The 23,878-nt window shown below is 45.3% G+C and overlaps 2 protein-coding genes across 3 annotated transcripts; both read left to right on the forward strand.

The window, feature by feature from the left end:
* Positions 1 to 2,306: 2,306 nt before the first annotated feature.
* On the forward strand, positions 2,307 to 3,345 carry LOC112892372. Its single transcript, XM_025959553.1, has 2 exons — positions 2,307 to 2,759; positions 2,830 to 3,345. The coding sequence occupies exons 1-2, from the start codon at positions 2,307 to 2,309 to the stop codon at positions 3,343 to 3,345; spliced, it is 969 nt and encodes a 322-aa protein (XP_025815338.1).
* A 16,816-nt stretch (positions 3,346 to 20,161) lies between these two features.
* Positions 20,162 to 22,742, forward strand: LOC112891502 (transcription factor PCF5-like). Of its 2 annotated transcripts, XM_025958383.1 has the most exons (3): positions 20,162 to 20,261; positions 20,347 to 20,518; positions 21,518 to 22,742. In XM_025958383.1, exon 3 carries the CDS (start codon positions 21,572 to 21,574, stop codon positions 22,400 to 22,402), a length of 831 nt encoding a protein of 276 aa, XP_025814168.1. In that variant the 5' UTR covers positions 20,162 to 20,261; positions 20,347 to 20,518; positions 21,518 to 21,571; the 3' UTR covers positions 22,403 to 22,742. The 2 variants fall into 2 exon arrangements, with proteins under 2 accessions (XP_025814168.1, XP_025814169.1); XM_025958384.1 differs by lacking the exon at positions 20,162 to 20,261 and having other exon boundaries at positions 20,277 to 20,518; positions 21,519 to 22,742.
* Positions 22,743 to 23,878: the final 1,136 nt, after the last annotated feature.

Consider the following 23,878-nt stretch of genomic DNA (forward strand, 5'->3'; position numbering starts at 1 on the left):
TACAGTACTCTGGTTGAGGTAATACTTCCAACAAATCATAGCCCATGATTTTTGGAATACATAGTGCAATTACAATTAAATAATAAATAAAATCGAAAAAGGGCCTGGCAATCCTGCCGTGTCCCGTTTTCGAGCACCGCCAAGCCGCGAGGCAACAAACCGCAGATAGGATGGTTGTATCTTTTAGCGTATTTTATTGCTTGTTTGTGTTACAGTATATGATCAGTTGATCATTAGGAGTAGTATAGGAGAAAATCACAGATGTTGATTACGGCGGTTGCCTAATCAATGGTCACGATCTTCTTTTAATAGACATCTCCTCCACCCCTTCATACATGTATAAATAATAGTGATCAATGAATAAAGATAAGTTCTTGCCTCACAATTACTACTGTAATTTTAGTTTTAAACACGTCATCAGCACTTTTCTCCACGGAGCCACAAGAAAAGAAGAGAGTTTCATCTGTAAGTCATTATGTACAGAGAACTCTCCCTTGTTCTTCTCACATTCATCCTTCGCTTCATCATGAACGACGGCCATCATCACCGGCGTGGTGTTGAAATCCCTGGCCGTCGCCTGCTACGCGCTGGCACTGCCCGCCGTCGTCGTCTTGCCCACAGGCTTCGACGAAGTAATGCTCGGGTCACCCTTGACCCAGAGCAACTCCGGCGGACTGGCGGTGACCCGGGTGCGGGCCCTAGCGCCGCACCACCGGCGTCTCCTCCACTCGCAGTGGCGGATATCGGTCCTCCACCACCTGCGCAGGCGCCACCGCACCGGCCCCCGCTGACCCGTGGGGACGAGTGGGCTCACCCGCCTTCACCGTTGCCTGAGCGGGTGGTCGAGCGGTTGCGGGCTTCAGAGACGCAGCAACCGCTCCGCCCCCTCCGCTACTGCCCATGCCATGGGTGGAGGCCGTGCCCAACCCGGATGGCGGCCACTCCTTCAGAACCGCCGCCACCTGCATCCGGCTCGGGCGACCCCACTGCCGGCGACGACGACCCGCAGCCACCCCCGACGCGCCCTTCCGACGAAGCCGGACCCTCGGGCACCGCATCTCCGCCGCCTTTGCTCAGCCCAAGCGGCAACCGCATGGCCCGCCGCTTGGCGCACCATCTTTCCCCCATCCTCGCGAGACGGGCTCGTGGGCCAAGACGGCACATCCATCCGAGGTGGATGCCGGTCAAGAGCGCTCGCGCTCACCCCCTCGCCGCCGCCTCTGACCCCCCCCCCCGGGCGGCGCGGCCCCGCATGGCGCGGTGGCGCTCCACGCGGCCCCCGGGCGGCCTGACCTTGCGCGACGCGGCTCCGGGCGGCGCGGCCCTGCGCGACACGGCCCCGCGCGGCGCGGCGGCGCAGCGCGCCACCCCTGGGCGGCACGGCCCCCGGCCGGCGCGGCGGTGACTGCCCGGCGGTGCGGCAGCACAGTCGCAACTGGTGCGGCGGCTGGTGGTGGATGGAATGGGCGGTTAGGGTTCCCAACCCTAACTGCTCGGCTCTTATTCGGCGGTTTTCACCGCACGGGCCGCCGCTCGCCGCGCTGGCCGCGCGCGCCTGCAGGCCGCCGCTGGCCGCGCGCGCCGGTGGGCCGCGCGCACCTATGGGCCGCGCGCGCAGGTCAGGCCGCCCGCCCGCCCACCGTACGCCACGAGGCGTTGGGCCGCCGCGCGTGCTGGGCCGACATTCGCGCATGGGCTGCATAGAAAAACTAGCTACATTTGTTATTTAATTTTTCTAATTTCCAGCAATTAGAGTTGATACTGTTTAGGGATTTAAATGTTAATTTTAACCCTCAGCTTATGACTTTTCACGTAGCATATTATGTTAGGAATTTTCCAAGGTTCTATAACTTGGAAAATATGTCAATGAATATTTTCTACATTATTCCATATATTGACATATGTTTCTTTGCATTCCTTCAAATGTACATTCACAAATTTAATTCATCTTAATTAAATCCAAGTGATTTAATACGAGCAAGAATATAAATTTATTTAATCCTTACACAATCAATGCCACATTATTCATAAAATTAAGTTACCATGTGTTCTTAATTTTTCTGAATACTATATATGCTGCATCATTAACCTTGCCATGACGATTTTTTTTGACCTCTTGCATTATTTGCAATTGAGATCTTAAATTATCGTTATTTCATGCAAAATGGCATATTATTCACCTCAATTGGGTCATTTCTTACAACTCAATACGAGCAAGCATACAATATGTTGTGCTACTACACATACTACAGCACACCCATGATGATTTCCTAAACAGAAAATTTCTGGTTGCTTGTGTAGGATCAATGGCCAAAGAGTTTGAAGAACTCGCTCTCGATGGACATAACTATCCTACTTGGGCACTGGATATCAAGATCAGCCTTGCCTCAAAGAACATTCTGAGTGCATTGCTACCTCCTGCAGAGAGGACTGAGCCACTGCATGATGCCTACAAGTACAACGCATTGTACATTCTCAGGCATCACCTCCATCCTGATCTGAAAGCAGAATATGTGATGGAAGAAGAGCCAAATGTACTATGGTTATCCCTTAAAGACAGGTACGAGCAACAGAAGGCTGTAATCTTACCTGAGGCGAATCATGACTGGACTCATATTCGTCTCCAGGACTACAAGTTCATAGGTGATTACAACCATGCTATTCATAAAATCTGTGCTCTTTTGCGTTTCTGTGGCAAGGAACCTTCTGATGCGGATAAGATTGAAAAGACACTCCAAACTATGCTCCCATCTGATAGGGTCTTGCAACATCAATACCGTGCTCGCAATTATCAGGACTTACTCTGAACTCATACATGATCTGCTTCAGGCAGAAAAGCACGATGAGCTTACGATGAAGAATCATAAGCAACGTCATGTTGGGGCTGCCCCTATACCTAAAATACATCATGCTATGAAAGATGAGAAGAAAGGGAATGGCTTCAAAAACCATTCCAAGTTTTCTGATAATTCAAAGAAGCGCAGACGCAACAAGCGTAAGGGTAAGAAAAACACAAAGGCTCCGAGGAAAGACACTACTACTTCCAAGGATGAGAAGTGTAAGAAGTGTGGATGCTACAACCATCCCACCAACAAGTGTCGCACTCCTCGCCACTTAGTGGCTCTGTACCAGCAAGCTCTCAAAGGCAAGGCTGCAGAAGGACAGGAATACGAAGCTCACTTCGCCACTCCATCCAACTTGAAGGCTGATATTGGAAGTCCAAGCATGAGTCAAAAGGAACCATGCACTTCCAACCTTCCACTCCTGACCTACACTGAGCCTATGGACATAGACAACGTCATCGTCGACTATTGTTTGGATGACGTCTTTGGAGACCTTAACTAGGATCCATAAGAAATCAACTCTCTATTGTCCGTGTGTGTGTATGGGACATATGTATTGTAATAAGCCTCGAGACATCGACTATAAGTGTGTGTACACTTCATACTCTATCGTATTATTATGTATGTAATTCTATGTATAATTAATTGAGTTCTTATAATTCTTTAATTATCTAGATTTGCGGGAGTCAATCCGATGGAGGAAGAATTGTGCCTAGTAGATAGTTGTACCACTAACTCTATTCTTAGGGAAACAAAATATTTCCAAACTCTCACTAAGAGAACAGGAAATGTTTTGACAATCGCTGGACGCGATGCAAAAATAGTTGGTTCTGGACGAGCCACTATTACGCTCCCTATGGGTACACAAGTTACAATTGAGGATGCTTTATTATATCCTGATTCAACTCGTACCTTATTGAGTTTTCGAGATATTCGGAAATGTGGTTTACATATTTCTACACATACAGAAAATAATGAGGAATTTCTTCTCATTACCAAACCTTCTGAATATGGCTCTAACATTCTGGAAAGAATACTTTCGCTTCCGTCTGGATTGTACTACACATACATAAAACCTGTACCTCATGTTACGTACAAGGTGATTTTTCAGAATGTTAACGCATTCAAGATTTGGCATGCACGCCTTGGCCATCCTGGAATAGGAATGTTGCGGAAAATCACAGGTAATTGCATTGGTCATGATTTAAAGTCTACTAAATTTCCTAAACCTTCTGATTTTATATGTACATCTTGTGCAACGGGAAAGCTAATCTTAAAACCATCTCCGCTTAAGATTCATGCTGAGCCACTTAAGTTCCTTGAACGCATTCAAGGCGACATTTGTGGCCCCATACAACCATTGTCTGGACCGTTCAGATATTTCATGGTTTTGATTGACGCATCTACACGATGGTCACACGTGTGTCTTTTATCCACACGCAACCATGCCTTCGCTAAAATCATGACGCAAGTCATTTGATTGAAAGCATCTTATCCTGAACATCAAATCCAGAAGATTCGCCTGGATAATGCGGCTGAATTTGCTTCTCGAGCATTTAATGATTATTGTATGGCCCAAGGAATACACGTTGAACATTCAGTACCTTATGTACATACTCAAAATGGTTTAGCTGAATCTCTTATTAAGAGAATTAAACTCATTGCAAGACCTTTACTTCATGAATGCAATTTACCTACTTCTTGTTGGGGTCACACAGTTTTACATGCTGCTGATCTCATTCAACTTCGCCCAACTGCATATCATAGCACTTCACCGTTGCACCTAGTGCGAGGAAACCCCCCAAGTATTTCCCATCTTCAGAAATTTGGATGTGCGGTATATACCCCTGTTTCACCGCCTCAACGAACAGCTATGGGACCTCATAGGAAATTGGGTATCTATGTGGGATACCAATCCCCATCGATAATCAAATACCTAGAGCCCCTAACCGGTGATTTATTCACAGCCCGGTTTGCTGATTGCATGTTTAATGAAGATCATTTCCCGGCATTAGGGGGAGAATTTAAGTATCCTAACGAATGCCAGGAAATCAATTGGGATGACAAATCCATCCTATACTCAGACCCTCTACTCAGGAAACTGAACTTCAAGTTTAGAAAATTATAGAATTGCAACACTTTGCTAACAATCTGCCTGATGCGTTTACTGACTATAATGGTGTCACAAAATCCTTGAATCCTGCTGTCAATGCGCCCAGCCGAGTGGAGGTACCTCGAAAAACCATTCAACCCCCTTCTCAACCGATTAGGGGGAGGGTTGCTAAGCGGGATAATGCTTCTAATAAGCGACAAAGGAAAGGGAGGAACACACGATCCTCTAAATCAGTAAACGAAAGTCAACTTCCGGTTGATGGACACCGAGTGGATACAGTACATCCACAAACCAGCACTATAGTGCATAATTCAGATGTTGCTGGCACATCGGAACACCCTGAACCCATTCTTCCTATGAATCAAGAAGAATTACACGGGGTACAAGAAATTTCCATTAATTATACTAGTTCTGGAGAACTATATGATCGTAAGAATACGGTCGTCAACGCATGTTTCTCATCGATCATAGCCAATAACCTCCTATCTGATCCAGATCCTAAATCTATGGTAGAGTGTCAACAACGCTCAGACTGGAACAAATGGAAGGAAGCAATTAACTCCGAATTATCCTCACTAGCGAAAAGATAGGTATTCACCTCAGTGATACCCGTACCTCATAAAGTTCATCCTGTTGGATTCAAATGGGTTTTCACTCGGAAACAAAATGAAAATAACGAGGTTGTGAGGTATAAAGCGAGATTAGTTGCGCAAGGATTTACTCAAAGACCCGGCATTGATTACAATGAGACATACTCTCCCGTTATGAATGGAATAACTTTCCGATATTTAATATCATTGGCAGTACAAAAGCGTCTATTTTTACAATTGATGGACGTCGTGACCGCATATCTTTATGGGTCACTAGATTCGGACATCTACATGAAAGTTCCTGATGGAATATCTGTACCGAATAATGGCAAAAACCGTAACTTGTTTTGTGTTAAACTCAACAAATCTCTCTACGGCTTAAAATAGTCTGGGAGAATGTGGTACAACCGACTTAAGGAATTCCTTATGGATAAGGGTTATTCTAACAGTGATGATTGCCCGTGTGTATTCATTAGGAAATCTTCTACAGGCTTCTGTATTATATCAGTTTATGCAGATGATTTAAATATCATTGGTCATAAACGTGATATTAATGAAGCATGTAATCTTCTAAAAATAGAATTTGAAATGAAGGATTTGGGTAAAACCAAATTTTGCTTGGGCTTACAACTTGAGCACCTTCCAACGGGAATTCTCGTTCACCAATCTGCATATGTCCAGAAAGTGTTGAGTAAATTCAATATGGTCAATGCATATCCGTCCAAAACTCCAATGATCGTTCGGTCCCTTGAGAAGGATAAAGATCCTTTCCGGCCACGTGAAGATGGAGAAGAGGTTTTAGGTCCTGAATACCCATACCTCAGTGCAATTGGAGCACTTATGTATCTAGCAAACAATACCAGACTCGATATTGCATTTGCAGTAAATCTACTTGCTAGACACAGTGCCGCTCCCACTAAACGCCATTGGAATGGGATTAAGAATATTCTTCGATATCTCCAAGTCACGACAGATCTTGGTCTATTCTACGAAAGAAATCAGGATCCTAGCCTCGTGGGATATACAGATGCAGGATATCTTTCAGATCCTCATAATGCAAGATCACAAACAGGATATGTATTTCTACACGGTGGAACTGCTATGTCATGGAAGTCTTCTAAACGAACTCTGGTAGCAACATCCACAAATCACTCAGAGATCATTGCACTATATGAAGCCTCACGTGAATGTGTATGGCTAAGAAGGGTGATTAATCAATACAATCATCTTGTGGAATTCAACCCATTGAGTTACCCACCATTATCTACGAAGATAATGCAGCTTGTGTTGCACAGATGCAACAAGGTTATATCAAGAGTGATGCTACGAAGCATATCTCTCCTAAGCTATTTTACCCTCACCAACTCCAACAAAGTGGTGAGATAAATGTCATACAAGCTAAGTCTTGTGATAACCTCGTAGACTTATTCACTAAGTCGCTACCTTATTCTACATTTAACAAATGTGTTAAGGGCAATGGTATGCGCCGACTTAGAGATTTGCTTGCATCAGGGGGAGCATCTCTTTGATTTAACTATTCTTACACATCACATTGTACTCTTTTCCTATATGAGTTTTGCTACATAAGTTTTCTCATATTAGGTTTTTAATGAGGCAATGTCAACGCAAGTAAATGTCTATCTCTCGTTTTCCCTCCGGGATTTTCGATAGAGATACCAAGGATATATACTGTTCATTTTCTCCAAATTTTTCCACTGGGTTTTTCTGGAGTTTTACGCAGTATATATGTATATATATTGCAAGCCTTTATTTCACAGTATCTCTAAAGATTATACATGATGGACAACTGCTCAAGGGGGAGTGTTACAGTATATGATCAGTTGATCATGAGGAGTAGTATAGGAGAAAATCACAGATGTTGATTACGGCGGTTGCCTAATCAATGGTCACGATCTTATTTTAACAGACATCTCCTCCACCCCTCCACCCCTTCATACATGTATAAATAACAGTGATCAATGAATAAAGATAAGTTCTTGCCTCACAATTACTACTGTAATTTTAGTTTTAAACAATTTGTTGCCTCCTCCAAAGGAACACCTCGTGTATCTCATTTTTTTCAATGGTCAACAGGAACCACTCATCTTTTGGTAGAGTGTACATCTAGGTATCGATCATACTTTTTTTATTTACCCTGATTTTAGGGAAATTTTTTAAAAAGGGGTTAAAAAATTAAATTCGAAAAAGGGGTGCCGATTTGGAAAATTTCCAAAAATGGGTACCTTCCGCCCGATCCTGGGGCGGGAGGCGTGGGGTCGGACACCTCCCGCCCATCCAATGGGCGGGAGGTGGCTAATCTTTTTCCAGGCCCTCCCGAGGGCCTCTTCGCGAATAAGAAATTTTTCTTATTCGCGAAGAGGCCCCTCCCGCGGCTGCAAAGGCATCCCGCCCGCCCAACGGGCGGGAGGTGCCTAGCAATGCCGATTTCTCATTTTTTATTCGAATTTATGTTTTACAAACTATTTAAAATTTATACTTTTTTAAATACAAGATTTATTCGCCATACTCTTTTGTATACATATAAAATTTTTAGTTCAATTTTACGAAGAAGATTACGGTATCTAAAACTCGTATGAAGATGGTTAAGCGATAACGTTTTGCAACGTAGAATCCAAATATTACGAATACATATATTAAAAACATACATAACAAATATAACAGAGAGTATACAAATCCCAAGTCACAGTTACAATTATAAACACACATAATGATCTGTTAAAAGTCACTGCAGCAAATATTACAAATATACATAATGGTCTGTTAAAATTACAAATACACATCCAGGTCTCATACAAACTCAACGCGGAAAATATTACACATGAGCAAACAACGTTCAAATAAAATTACAACTAAACGGTGCCTGATGTCGGAGTAGCACTCAATCGGCGACGTCTCCCACTCCTTGATGCAACCGGAGGTCTTCCATCCGTAGCATCACCTGTAGGGCCAGCTTCAGCAGAACCAGGCCTAGCATCATTGTTTGTTGATTTATTTCCTTGCATAGCCTCTTGAACATATCCATAAGGTGCTTGTTCATAAGGTGCTTGTTCTTGAGCTGCCTGAAAAAGTTTGCACCGATGTGTCTCATGCACCACCTAATGCGAACATCACGCTACTTGGCTGGCTCTCCGGTCTCCACACACCCCTCCTGCAAATCTAGTATTGCCCTTAGTATGCCGGCGTGACGATCACGTAGCAGGCACACATCTTTCCTATCCCGAACGACTGCAAGTTTAACCCGTTACAGGAACCAGTACCAACTGTCTGTGTTCTCGCTCTCAACAAAAGCAAAAGCAACCGGAAGCAATCGATTGTTTTCATCCACTGCAATGGCTGTCAGCATTTGCTCTCTATACTTTCCTGTGAGAAAGGTCCCATCGATGCACAGGATAGGCCGGCAGTGTTGGAATGCATTAATGCATGGACCCAAGCTGAAAAAGGCCCGCTGCAATATGAAGAACGAACCTTATCCTCTGTCTAGACTTTTCAGGTCATAATAGCTTTCAGGATTTCTCTGACAAATAACAACCAACAATCGAGAAATATTATCATATGCAGCCTTGAACATGCTAAACCTCATCTTTAACACCTTCTGTTTTGCACTCCACGCCTTCCCGTACGAGATGGTATACTTGTACTTCTCATGAATATGCCTGATAATAGACTTTGGTTCAAATGACAGGTTGACTACTATAACCCCGTACATTTCGTTTGCAATGTATTATGATGTAAGGTTGCGATGGGACTTCTGCACGCCCTGCAAATGACAAGTGTGCTGAGTGACAATTGAGCATTTCTAATAATCTTTCTATTAGCCCTTATAGGCATGCACCCGCTACGGACAGCCCTCCTTCACACATACCACATCGTACTTATGAGACTTGCACTCAACTGTTTTGAACTCTCGCATAAGAGAGAGACCAACACTTAACAGCTTCCTTCACCTCATCAATTGACTGGTACCTCGCACCCTGGACAACTTCGTTCTCCCTGCAATCCCAAGGCACGCTGGGTCCCTCATCTATGATAAGATGACTAAAGTCGCTGCTCACCTATTCTTCAGGCACATCCTCATCATCATTAAACGAATCGGCATTCATTGTTGCATCCAACTCACGATCTTCGTCTCGCAACTGTTTAACAATACGGGGTATGTTCTTCCCTCATCAGCCACGTATTAAGGTGCTGCGGTGCGACCTGCCTCAATGATTGGCTCCTCAACTTCTTCATCCCCCGCAACAGCTTTGATGTTTATCAAAGACTTCTGGTATACACTGACAAGGAGTACCAGTGGCTATTGCCAATGACTTGCATTTTGCAGATAATTTAACCAGTCATCGTTGCTTGCAAGTGGCATCAGCTCGCAGATCAAAGCGTGAGTGGTACGATTTATGACGCACTGAACGCTCACAGTGTATGTCTCCTGATTAATCCTTAATCCGCTCATTAACCAGTTGCATAGGGATTCAAATGTCCTCTCATGCGGTCCGGTAATTCCTCAGACCGCACAGTTTAATTCACTTAAATCTATCCCATTCGGCCCATAAATCACATTTTCTTCTCCGTAATATACACTGAAAGTACCCTTCTCGGAAGACATATCTATCAATTATTAATAAACTAGTTATACTATATATTAATACACAACGACCCTAAGTTTCAGCGATTCCCAGATTATATTTTCCAGATTATAAACTATTAAGAATATAAATTATACTAAAAACAATTAAAAATACTAAAAACTATTGAAAATATAATTACCCTAAGAAATATTTTCTAGATTATAGCTATTTTCAAGTAATTATACGATTAGAACGAGAATATACCTCCAAACTGACGTGTGAACAGGGCTTCGCCGCTTCCTCTCGTCCCTTCCTTTTTTACTTATTTTTGCTGAATAAAATGGAAATTTAGGGGGCAGATGGGGGCTTATACAGGGGGGAGGGAACCTCCCGCCCGCCCAACGGGCGGGATGCCCCTCCGCATTGTAGGGGCCCACACCTCCCGCCCGTTGGGCGGGTAGGATGCCCCCGCGGCCGTGTCAGGGGCCTCTTCGCGAATAAGAAAAATTCCTTATTCGCGAAGAGGCCCTTGGGAGGGGTCTGGAAAAAGATTTGGCACCTCCCGCCCGTTGGATGGGCGCGAGGTGTCCGGCCCCACGCCTCCCGCCCATTGATCGGGCGGGAGGTACCTATTTTTGGAAATTTCCAAATTGGCATCTTTTTTTGAATTTAATTTTTTAACCCTTTTTTAAAAAAATTCGATTTTAGGTTCCACTTCCAACCCAGGCTGGGCTGCTGCAAAGAGAGCCATAGTCAGTTGTCAGCTACAGCAGGGGGTCCAAGACTCCAAGGCCTAGCATGCCGTTTAAAGGACCAAGGCACCAAGCACCACTCCCGCGGCGTGGCTCGTTGCTGCTCAACATTGGACATTCGAACCGAATAATGGGCTTCCACAGCGTAACTCTCCCTCTCCCCCTCCCCCCTCCCAACGGCCAACACGCCTCTCTGGAGTCTGGACAGCCTGATGCTGCCAACCAAGTCGTAATCTCCAGGCATTGGCTGGGACGGTGGCGCTTCGGTTGGTTCAGACGTGCTGGTGTCGGTCGGTCGACCAATTCCCCGGCTCTTCAAGGAAAATCAACCAATAGTTGTCAGAACACAACACAAGCCTACAATTTGCGGATTTGGATTTCTGGTGCGTCAATCATAATGCCCAACCGTTATTTGAATGGCCATATTCATCTGCTCTATGCAAGATATATATCTAATATCTGCTAGCAACAGAAAGCAAGTTCAAAGAAAATGCGTGTAGGAAGATGCATTGGCTGTCTAATTAACTAGGATGCTAACTCATGTAAGTAGGAATAGAACAATACACTATATTTGCATCCAAAGCACAGTGAGTATACATAATCTACACTAACCATGTCTCAGCTTGTGGCCAAGAAATTAGTCTAGATCAGAATGTGTAGGAACAGGCATTGGCCATCCAACTCGATCAGACGATATATACCACTAAGACGTAAACATTTTATTCAAATACAAAAGCACACAACAGCTTGCTGGGCCGCCTTATTCGTGGCTATCAGTAGGCCCGTGTGAGAGAGAATGACAATGACTGGATGGATCCAAAGTGCCTGGTGAAATTCGATATATCATGGGCAAAAGGTGATTTTCTTTTTGTGATTCTGGTAGCGAGGAAATAATATATGCACAGATCATTGGGTGCTTATAAAATACACAGGGTCCAGAAAACCTGTGATGAGAACATGAATGTCCATGGGTATTCTTTTTTTTTTCTCTCTATTGTTTCTATGACATATGACTTGGCAAACAGTGCCGCCGGGCTCCTGCTTTACTTCTATCAAGAGTGACAATGCGACATGGCATCCACAGTGCCTGGGGACTTATCCCGCACCTCTTTCCGGTCCATACAAACAAGCCAGGAGCTACACTCGTGTTCCTTTTATCACTCTGCACCAACTAGGTCTATCACAACTAGGCGTAGTAAAAGGCATCAAAATTCAGTCTAGATAATCTCAAAAAGAACCGGGCTTTTATCTTATACAATTTTGAGCTAAAAATATATAAGTGCTAAGTTGTATTGTGAAGAGAGCACTAGAGCCATGATCCATTATCACTCCTTCGCATCCAATGGATTCTTGGGAGAAGCTAGCGTTGGCGCTGGTGCAGGCGTTGGTTGTTGCAGTAGTCGTCTACATCACCGCCACACTAGTTTTTTGTCTTTGATTTTCGGACGAGGCGGCGCACCCACCCCCATCTTCTCCTCCTCCTCCATCACCACCACTACCAACGGCGGAACCACGGGGTTGTTAGTAGGGGGCCATTCCCCCCCCCCCCCCCCCAACTCCAGTAAATTTATTGGATGCCCGTGCAATAACAGTTCCACCAATACATAACTTCAAGATGCAAATAATACACAAGTCCAGAGAGGAAGACAGCTGGCTGCCCTAGTAGCTCGCAAAGCGTTTAGAATCACTAATTAATTTTAAAAATTTGCATGAAACTAATCTGAAATAGCAATGAATTGCACCGGAAAAACAAAAAATTAATTTATATTGAGAAATTTTTATTCCTATTATTATAAGATTTGTAATATCGAAGTCCTTAGTAAAGAGCCTTTTAGACGGGCTTCTCCCAAAATGAATTCATTTATTTATGCCTCGATTTTCCAGTGCTTTGGTTTGCGTAAAATATATGAAGCCGGAGCCAATACATCCCAAATGGAACCTAAATGTGTAAATAACAAAAAATCTAGCTTGCATACAATTTAATTTATATAGTATTGTAGGGGGTGACATGATAGATAGATGGATGACCTTAACTAAAATCCTGCGCGTTATTGTCGGTGCTCGTTTGGGCTTTCGTAATAATATTTAGCGTTGCTCATCTCATCACTGGTTTGTTTTCAGTCCATATATAGTTTGCACATGAAGCAGCAGGCAGGAATCTGGCTGCGCTGCTGCCCTTTAGTTTTAGTTACGTGTCTGCTGGTTGGGGAAATACTAGGTAGCTAGGGCCGAACCACTGCTGCCAACTAAGAGGTGTTTTGCATCCTTGATTGCAGCACAAAGTGTGCCCGCGCCGTCTTAATCGTCATGGAATCAGGCCGCAATGGCAGCCGCGCGCACCGACGACGCCGCAACTCCCGCGCCTAGCTTTTTGCTGCCTCTGCTCGCTCTCTCCCATGCCGGCAAGCGGCGAGCACCTGCGCCGGCCATCTCGATCGCTAGCTCGCCGCCTTGCCTCTCCTCGATCGCCAGTCAGTCAACACGCGGCGCGCGGGTTCGGTCTGTCGCAACCTGTACGTGCACATCATGCCTGTTTGATTTGTTTGATGGCTTAATTAGCTAGATCGTATCCTCCGCAACGAACGCGTGTGCAGATCGAGATGGCCTGCCCATACGTACCGTGCGCCCGGCAGAATGAACGTGATCGAAGGCGTGCGTGTCCCGGCCATTTGCTGGACGGCAATGCCGTTTGGACTGGACGGCCGCTTCCATCTCGCTCCAGTCCAGCTGCGTGCATGCTAGCCGTGTTCCTACGCACTTTTCGATCGTATTCCACAATATTTGCGTGTTAAGATTAATTATTAGCTTGCCCTCTAGCTAGTTTCTTTTTCTACGTGACCTGGCAGTAACTTATTAGCCGTTCGTTGCAAGTAAGTGGCCAGTGGCCTGGCCCGGATCACGCAACTGTGCTGGTTTGCACACCATCAATTTCTCGCTAGCTGCACGGCTGCTTCGTCAGCAGGCTAGACTGCTGGCCAGCTGATGCATGCGTGCTCACGTAGTCACGCGTCCATCCATTGATATCTGGGCATACATATAATACAATACCCGACCAATTGAGTTAGGATCCTGATGGCTCCAGACACGGGGGTGCAGGAATAATGAATAATAATACTGCAGCAAGTAGTAAGCAGCAGGCCCTGGAGCGCTGCAGAAATTGAAGTCCGTACAGCAGCATGTGAAAGAGGTACGGTATAGTGAATGGGCGGCAATGTCTCCTCGATCCAGGGCATGCATCTCCCGCACAGATAATCCCCCGGTCACTAATAATGCCTGCACCATCGGGACCGTCCAAACGAGGTGCCACTCGGCCCATGCGAACCGGATTAATCCTGTCTGGAATATTGGGAAAATGGTATCTAGCTTCCTTTAATTTCATGGCCGTGTCTACTTGTCGAGCGGGAAGATAATTTGAATGTCTTGTGCTCCACTGATATGCAATCTCTTCTCTTCTGATGTTGGCTATTTATCATAACGAATTATTAAACACCATGGGCCAGTCTGTTAAGTTCTTCTTCAGATCAGGTGAGCTCCCGTTCCAAATACCCTGCTTCTTTTGTCTCTGGTGCTGGCTCTAGCCATCAAATCCGCTACCTTGCAAACCCCAGCAATATGCGACACCTCTGCCTCGCTCCTTTAGGATACGTTTGGTTGGGGAGCCAACTTAAATGGAATGGCTCCATTCCAATTTCTGAGAATGGAACCGCTCCGTTCTACGTTTGGTAAGCAGAACGAAGCCGCTCCATTTTTTGTTTGGTTGGAGAGTGCGCTAGAGTAGAACCATTCCATTTTATGTTTGGTTGGAGAGCCAAGCTTCTTCTTCCTGCGAAACCGCCGAGAACAAGAAATCACAGAACGAGGCGGGTGGTCCGGCTACCGGGATTTGCCCGCGATCCGGCTGCCTGGGGGGGGGGGGGGGGGGGCGGAGACGGGAGCGCTCGCGTCCGGTCGGTTCGGGTGAGCTGTCTGGTTCCGCATATCAGCAGCATATTCGCATCTTTTGGCTCCTGGAGCCACTCCGCTCTTTCTGGATTACAACCAAACACGCCAAAAAAAAGGAGCGGAAGGCTCCGTTTCGATTCGCTCCCCAACCAAACACACCCTTAGTGCCCACCGGCGGCCATGATGAGTGGCTCATTGCTGTCCTGCCCACCACCAACCACCCTCTCTGAACCTCATATCCAAACCCTAAACCCCATTATCCTAATTAACTTCTCTTGAAACTTTGGTGACTCCTTTCGATTTCCCTTGCAAGATGCATGATGGAGCAGCAAATAAATCCATAATAAATAGGGCTAGCATATGCATCTTGAAATGTGTTGTTGACTAACTTATATATACCAGCCTATCAACCCGCACGGACTAATTAGAATTAATATAACGATAAGACTTATAGCTAATAATTATAATTATCTATCCCATGCTCCCTTTCATCTATTAAATATTCTAACGTACAATACTCTAAAGATATATACTCATCATTATCTAGCTGTAATATGTTTAGTTAGTAAAAATATTTCTCATTTTGTATCATATCTCCATATGTATTTGACATGTATTTAATTGAATCATCTGTTTAAGCTATGCGAACAACATAAAAATTGGTATTCTTATACCCTCCCCCATACATGACACGCATCATGGGTAGTATTTTTATATAAGCAAGATCATAAATAATATATTAATAATGGTAGATATAATAATTTAGAATTTTATATTGGTACACTTTAAGATATAATTATATAACTTAGATTCAGATTTAGAAGTTACTTTAACTTTAATAATGACACAATTAGATAATCTATATACAAACTTAGGGGATTATTTGATATTATTTTTATAATGTCATATATGTGGGTAATTTGCGTGAAGATTAGGGGTTACTTTACATTATTTTTTATAATGGTAGAGGTGGGTAATTTAGATACATGTTTAGGGGTTAATTTAGCCTATTTTCATAATGGCAGAGGTGGGTAATTTATTAAAAAAATAACAAATCCAATGGTTATTACGATTAGAGTTGTCGGATTGATCGCCGGATATTTCTAATTTTTATGAGAATTTTTAGAATTTATCTATATTTTTTAGTGTTCATCTAGGATCTTAGATGGCTTCACATGGAGGCTTCAAAATGAGTCTCCAATTAGTAATCCAATTAGTAATAGTAAATACTAGTTACTAGTATATATATGTGTGTGTAACTATTGTGTTTGCTCGATCTCATCTTTTCCTCGCGTAGGATATATAAATGGTGACATGTACTGTTATGGCGAGTTGATTATAAGCATCGTTGGAGGTGGCCTAAATGAAGGCAGCTGCCCGTTTACGTACGGTCATCACTGCCTCGATCGCGCGCAGAAGCCCATCACATATTCACACCTCATCAAAACAAGCAGCGCAGCAGCTGCCACGCATAGCCTGACGAGCGACGACGACCATGCATCTACCCTTGTGACGACTAATCAAACCTTGCCATTGCTCAGCACTTCAGCAGCATTAGGTATGTACCTGCTGCTGCGTGATAGCTGGGCACTGGCCCGGCCTCCTGCAGCCAGGCGGCATGCATGCGCGGGGCGCAACGACCAAACGGATTGAAGGAACCGTCGCAGTTGCTGGGCCCAAAGCAATCCCTTCATGCATGCGCATCAGACCACCATTTTTTTAGACAGACAGATCGACTACGGTGTGTCAGGAGACACATGGTGGATCGGATGCGGATGAACTCTATATTAATACCCCAGCCACTGGCGACGAGTTGCTGGACCCGCCGCGTGCCTAGCTATCAGCTGCCGCCACCGAACGATCGATCCATCTGCCGCGGCCCTTTCAATTCGATCGTACGCGGCCTCCAATCCCCGATCGGCGATCGCCATCTCTCTCGCCGCCGGCCTGCCTGGATCTATCCATCCGTCCATATGGCGCTGGGAGCTACCAGCCATGCGTCCCTCCTGCCCTGCCTCGCCTGCACCTGCATGCGTTTCCGTTGCAGCTGCTGCTGCGGCACGCAAATAAACTCAAAGGCCGCCCAGGCCACTTCTCAATTCATTCATTTCCCCTGCTCGCCTCTGCCTGCCTGCCTGCAAGACGCTAGTGGCCGGCCGGCGTCTGTTCTGTCGTCCCCAGCGCTAGCTACCTCGCTTGCCTGCCTGCCTGCCTCCGTCCATCCATGACCATCCTCCTCCCAAAACACTGGACCACCTGCATGCCTCCCCTCCTCTCTCTGCTCCTTTTTCAGCTCAGCTCGCAGAGACTTGCAGCGGTGGCCACCCGGCATTGCAGCGCGTCAAGGCCTGGAGCATGCATGCGAATTACTGGGCGCGCGGTCCTACTGATGATGCTAGCTTGGACAGCCTCAAAAGAAAAGGCGTGAAATCATGAAACTGGGGACGAGGCGAGGCGGGGCGGGGACAACCACTACCGGCTGGATCTGACTGCCGTGCATGCATGCTGATGCTGTGATGCATGCCCTGATGCCCAATGCGCCCGCCGCAGCTCTCTGCCTCTGGCCTCTGCTCTCATGCATGTCTCGTATAGCCGGTCTGTCTCCGTGGATCAGCAGATGATGGCGACCTGGTGAGGAGCGCCTGGTGAGCGAGGGAAAATGGGAAGAGAAATCTCCTAGAAATGGGTGGGGCGACGACAACGAAGACGACCGGCCAGCGGCCACCACCAGCTCCCAACATGTCTAGCTTGTTTTGGATCGGACTGCCAGTTGCAACCATATGGTCGATCCTGCAGGAAAAAGTTTGCGTGCATGCATGCCCGGCCCGGCTCCGGCTGAATAGCTGATGGCATGGTATGGCATCCTATCCTGCAGGCAAAAGTATTTCCGACCGCTTACTGCAGGTGAATCCATGGCCGATCGACGCTTTGCCTACATTTACAGCAGGTGTGCACACACATGTCCTCCCTTTCGCGTTACTGCTCTGCTGCCGGCTGGGGGGACCTCTGATGAGTTTTCCCCAAGGAAACCAGCCCATCATGCTGCTCTGATGACCAATGGGAGCTGTGTCAGTCGTCACTTGATGTGTCTAGCTGTCTCTCTCACTCTACTAGCACTAGCAGCTGATGGATTAGATGGAACATTATATCCATCTAGCTTGCAACAACCTAGCTAGATACTGCAATCTTTGCATGGAAAGGTGAGAGTGCTTATATTAGACACATGATTGTATTCCATGGGTACCGAGGAGGATACACTATCAGGCCGGCCGGGGAGGGTGTGCTAGACAGACAGACAGACAGCCTCCTGAAAGCTAGGCATCAAGACATGGTGAAGATGCTCTCGCTGCAACATGCATGTGAAGCTCTGCAAGTGTGATGTCAGAGAGATCGATGCATCGCTTCTGGGTGTTATGTTGCAGTGACCCAGTGATGCAGCCTGAATGCCCCAGCAGTGAACGAGAAAGATAAAGATTGCTGCAGAGCATCATGCACTCTTGGTCGTCTCTCGACATATATGTAATCAAAAGAAAGCTGGCATGCAGCTCCTTGTTGGGAAGGAAACGCCAAATCACAGTGCATGCATGCAGTGTGTGTGGGAATCATCACCCTCTTGCATTGGCGAGAACGCCAGAGATCATGTTGCAAAGATGAGCGGCCACTACTGGCCAGCTAGCTAGCTTCTCAAAAAGTGTGTGCTGAACTGCCGGTGCACGGAAGATGAGTTTTATGTGAACTGGATACGTTTGATCAACTACTCTTTAACCCCTCTTTATATGCTGATTCAAGCGGGCAGCAGCAGGTATCAGTGGGTGCTGGCTGACTGTACAGAGCATTGTCTCCAGACCATAAAGCAGCAGTGGCACTATTGTGATCTGATACATGCATGCAGGGTACACTAGCTAGACCTATATAGGTTGAGCCCTATGCGTACCTTGCACTTCATATGACATCCATTCATATTCACATCGGAAAAAACGATAAAACCAAAGATAAATAATAGGGTACCATAAACAGAATCAATAATGTAGCTAAGACAAATATATACAGTAGTTGAGTGGGGGAAGTGCAACATATTTATCATGTTCTCATTTTTGTTTGTTCTTGTATTTATACAGAAAGTTGAGGCCGCGGCCATTTTTAGTTAGGATAAAAGAAGGCATATATATGTGTACTTATATCTTTATTGAAACTGCGTAATTTGATTAACTATATATTACATTTTTTTAGCATACAGAAATGGTAATGGGATATGATCCAGATTATTTTCACTTTTGGATGAAAACGATTACTTCCAAATTTGTGACTTTTACTGACATGAGGATTGATAAAAGTTTAGAGAGTGGTCCCGCAAGTTGGTGCCCCCAAAAGAAGGATGGTCCCGAGACTAAACTAGCCCTCCTAGATTTTGATGTTGAAAGATTTGTAAAGGTTGTGTATTTTGGTCCAATATGGAATGAGCACATTATTTAAACAACTCAACCTTGCCTAGATTTTTTTCGTCTTATCACGATTCTGCAAAACATATTATTAAGGTGCCAACAAAAAACCTTTGAAAATAAATAGCTTAGTTAAATTAACTTTTGTTTATGGAAGCTTAATTAACCAAAACTTTGAAATTACAACAAGTTCAGGTCAGTTAATTACTTTTTTCAAAATAGAAAAGTCTCAAGTTTTAAAACATGCACCCCCTACATGTGCATACTAGAAATTAGCGTCATTTTGTTGAGCATTTAAAGAGGCATATACACATAGTATATAGGCAACGTACATGTATCTTTATATATATATTCATCTGTATACTTCCTTCACAAATAAAAGTAGCTTTAAGTTTGTTCTAAGTCAAACTTTTTTTAGTTTAACCATCAATAGTTACACATTACAAATAGTTTTGTAACATAAAGCTTTGGTGCTACTAGATTCATTATTAAAAGTGACAATATACAATTATTTTATTTTTGCCATAATATATCTCATAGCAATTATTGTTGATAGATCGTGTCAGTACCATAAAAGACTTATATTTGTGATCACTGGGTGTATAGTACACTAACACATATCTTAAGCTTTATTTTTGCCACAGGTAAAAGCTAGGTATGAAGCATGCATATTTTATGTTATGTGTACGGCCCTGTATAATTCTCTGCGTACTTCCTAGTCCCTACATACGTGCATACGTACTACGCGTAGATACTCCTCCTCTCTGTCCGCCTACTCTTCTAGATACTTGTACATGGCTTTTAGTTATGCCTTGGAGCTTAGCTAGCTTGTTATGATCAGCTCGGCTGCAGGGTCCAGGTCAGCGTCAGCCGCTACCACTACGGCGATGGAGAGTGAAGGGAGACGGGGAGCAGCAGCAGCAGCAGCGGCAGCGCATGGTGGTGGTGGTAAAAGGACGGGGGGATTGGACAGCGACGCTGATCATTTATGCCCGCCGTGTAAATACCCACCACAAGCAGCTAGCTTCGCAGGTCGTCTTCCACATCCTTCTCATTCATCTCTCCCCACTCCTAGCTTCTGCAGCTCTCAAGCTAGCTGCTAGCTAGGGTTTACGCCGGTCGGGGTCCGGGAGCTGGCGGCCGGGGGACGGGCAGTCGAGTTCGGCGGCGGCGAGATCTACTTGCTGGTGGTCGCCGGCACAGAGGAAATTCAGTTGATTTAGAAGGATTTTTGCAGCCCATTTCTTGAGATCCCTGTAAGTCCTCCGTCCTTTGCAGTCGCTCTCGTCGATCTTGATTTGCTAGTTCTTGATGGTTTCTTCTGCGGATTTGAAGATTGCGAAAGTTTTAGGCCTTTTTGTCTTGGAGTTATTAATTTTTGAAGCCTTTTGATGGTCGTCTACTAGGATATCCCAGATCTAAGCGCAGATTTGTTCACTCTTCTTCCTTGCTATATATTTATCTATTATCCGGAATTTTTAAGTACTACTTGGAATTCTTTCATGTTCCCAAAGCTAAAAAAAGCTTTCCGTCCGTAAAACAAGTTGCAGATGATCATCGTTGTTTCTCTTTCTTCTCTTTTCTCTTCTTTTTGGAACAACCTGCGACGGTCTGGATCTGACCGAACCTTATGATTTCAAGAAGCCAGCTGAACGCTTTGTGTTTGCTAGCCATGATTGCGAAAATACCCAAATAAACCAAATACTAAATTAGCCATCATGTCCAGCGTTTTCAATTCCTCATCCAAAAATTTTGCTCCTTTGTATAATTCTACAAATCAGTATTTTCTCGCCCTCTCCATCTCACCATCTTCTCATTTCCAAGAGCATAAAAGAAACCAATCCATGTACGATGTATTAATTCATAGTCTTTGCCTGCAAAAGCTAGCAAAGATGTGGAGGCAGCAGGCCGTTCAATCATGAATCATCCCCTTGCCCAGCGCATCATGTGTGCCCGCATATAGTGCCGCTGCCACTGCCGCGCACCGATCCGCGGCTCGCTGGGGCGCTCATCACCTGCACTGTTTCATACCGCTATCTCGCTGTTCCTTGGAGCGAATAAAGCTGCAGCGCTTTCCCCATTCCCCAATGGAACAGTGGCACACATTAACCGGCCTGTAGACCCTGCCGTGCATGCACAGTGCTCAATCATGGCCGCCATTTCATGCTGATTTGTTGTTTGCATACGATGCTATAATTAGCGTGCTGTTTGAGACTAACCGGTTGCGTGCGGTGGATGATGCATCGACACTACAGGGAGATAATTCCGGTCTCCGGTGCCGCGACGATGACGAGCGCCGCCGCGCTAAGATGATACGCGGCAGCAACCAACAGCAGGCGGCGGACGAGGAGCTAGCCCGGAAGAACGCCGCCGTGGCGACATCGCGGCAATGGTCGGCGCAGACGGAGTCGCGCATCGTGCGCGTCTCCCGCGTCTTCGGCGGCAAGGACCGCCACAGCAAGGTGAAGACCGTCAAGGGGCTGCGCGACCGGCGGGTGCGCCTCTCCGTGCCGACGGCGATCCAGCTCTACGACCTGCAGGACCGCCTCGGCCTTAACCAGCCCAGCAAGGTCGTCGACTGGCTCCTCAACGCCGCGCGCCACGAGATCGACAAGCTGCCGCCGCTCCAGTTCCCGCCGCAGGACCTCATGGTAGGCCACCTGGCGCCCCCCATGCCACTGGTGCACGAGGAGAAGTTCGCCCACATCGCCGCGGCCGCGGCGCTCGCGAGCGACGGCGCCAAGGCCGGCCAGGGCGACGTCGACATGGACGGGAGCGGAGCCGCCGGCCACCACATGGGGAGGTTCCCCGGCGGATACCACCGGTTCATGGGGCTGAACAACGCGTTCGGCATGGTCAGTAGCGCAATGGCGCCGTACAACAGCTACACCGGAGAGGCATGGAATAACAGCAGCGTGCATGACAACGGCGGCGGCGGCGGCGGCGGCGGCTCGCCGCAGGTGGCAGCCGCTGCGGCCGCTCACCACTCGCCGTTCCCGTCGTTGCTCTCCTTGGCTCCAGGGCCGCATCAGCTGGTATTCTACTCCTCGGAAGCTGATCAGCAGTTCCAGGTGGATAACCTTGGCTCGCAAAGCCTGTCCTTGAGCTCGGCAAGGGCTTACCATGATCAGGCTAGCTAGACTACCGGAACAGCTCTTCGATCGAGATTAAGGTAGGAATAATGCTCTCTGATCCCAAAGTCCCCAAGTACAACCTAGCTGGTACAAGTGTGATGACATTGGTTTCTAAGTGCCTTTTAAGCTATAATTAAGCTTGTAATGATTTCGTAATTAGTATGATGCTAGACCTGAAAAAACAGAATAAAATCTGAGGGGCTTGCAGCGTACGTGTGTGGGTGCGATACGAATTTGTTACTTCTTTTTATACACAAAGGAGTAATGGTAGATCGATGTGTGCTGGCTTGTACAATAACAATATGAAATCTTTATTATATTTTTGAATTAGACCTTTGTTTGGCTATATGTTGGTTTTGGTTGCTAATTTCCTTTTGGTTTAATGTTAAGGAATTATATGCGCGTGCCACACTTCATAGTTCGTTCTATGCATGCATAGTGAAGAAGATATTTAGGGTTTAAGGTCATGTCTGGGTGAGGAGCTAACCCCCACCTACCCTGAAATCTTAGTAGTTCTGAAAATAGAGTTTACACTGGATTCACCCATATTCAGACTGGAGCTTAAAAGGTCAAAGTCCATCTGTCATGTATATATCCCATACTCCAATTAACAATTATACATTTGAGCTACAAAGTCTAAATCTGCTGAGTGTGATATATGTCAAGGAAAATGGTGAAAAATATATAAGATATTAACAATAGAATTTATTTGCATTTGAACTCTTCTTCATGCTCGCATACATATATTTAATTGGTAATATTGGTGGGTAGATGCGATAGATCTCACGCACGATCCCCATTCTTCACGACCAAAAAAGATATTTGCCCTATCATAAATTTCAAGGTTTTCTCTTAGTTTCTTGCATGGCACAAATCATATATGCAAAGATGTTCCAAATAAGCGTGTCAGATGTACCATCCCTCGAGAGAACTCAACCAGGGTTACATGGTGTATTAACAAAGATTTGCATTTTGAAGCAGATTGACATAATGTTTTTTTTCTAAATCATTGATGGTACGGTGATTTTCCGATGCATCCATGGCATAAAAACTTTTTAATATAAAACAACTAAACAATTGACTTATGTTTCATATTTGTTCACATGATTGATCAAGGAAGAGTTACCCTCACGAAATGGAATCACTACATCTGCCATGGATCAATGGTGAATATTAGCACATAATGTAGTATTAAGAAACCTCTTTAATCAGGGCACCTATAGCTAATTATATGTTAGTTTATAGCAAGTATTCTAGCAATTAAATGTTTAGATTCAGCCAGAATATGGTGAAAGTGTGATGCTAAGTCATACATACAGCTACTTGACCAATTTAACCGTTTTTTTTTTGGGGGGGGGCAGTGAATAAATAGAGTGATATTAATGTTGCTTAGTGTATTTGAACCATCTAAAATCATTTCGTAATTATTGAATTGATTTTACTATATATGTAGGTCCAAGTTCATGAAAGTTGTTGGTACAA

Source organism: Panicum hallii, chromosome 5 (assembly GCF_002211085.1).
Source record: "Panicum hallii strain FIL2 chromosome 5, PHallii_v3.1, whole genome shotgun sequence".
Lineage (NCBI taxonomy): Eukaryota > Viridiplantae > Streptophyta > Magnoliopsida > Poales > Poaceae > Panicum > Panicum hallii.

Coding starts and splice junctions, on each gene's coding strand:
- LOC112891502 (XM_025958383.1), top strand. CDS start 21,572: ATGATACGCGGCAGCAACCAACAGCAGGCGGCGGACGAGGAGCTAGCC.
- LOC112892372 (XM_025959553.1), top strand. CDS start 2,307: ATGGCCAAAGAGTTTGAAGAACTCGCTCTCGATGGACATAACTATCCT. Junction 2,760..2,829: donor CTATGCTCCCATCTGATAGG/GTCTTGCAACAT, acceptor GATCTGCTTCAG/GCAGAAAAGCACGATGAGCT.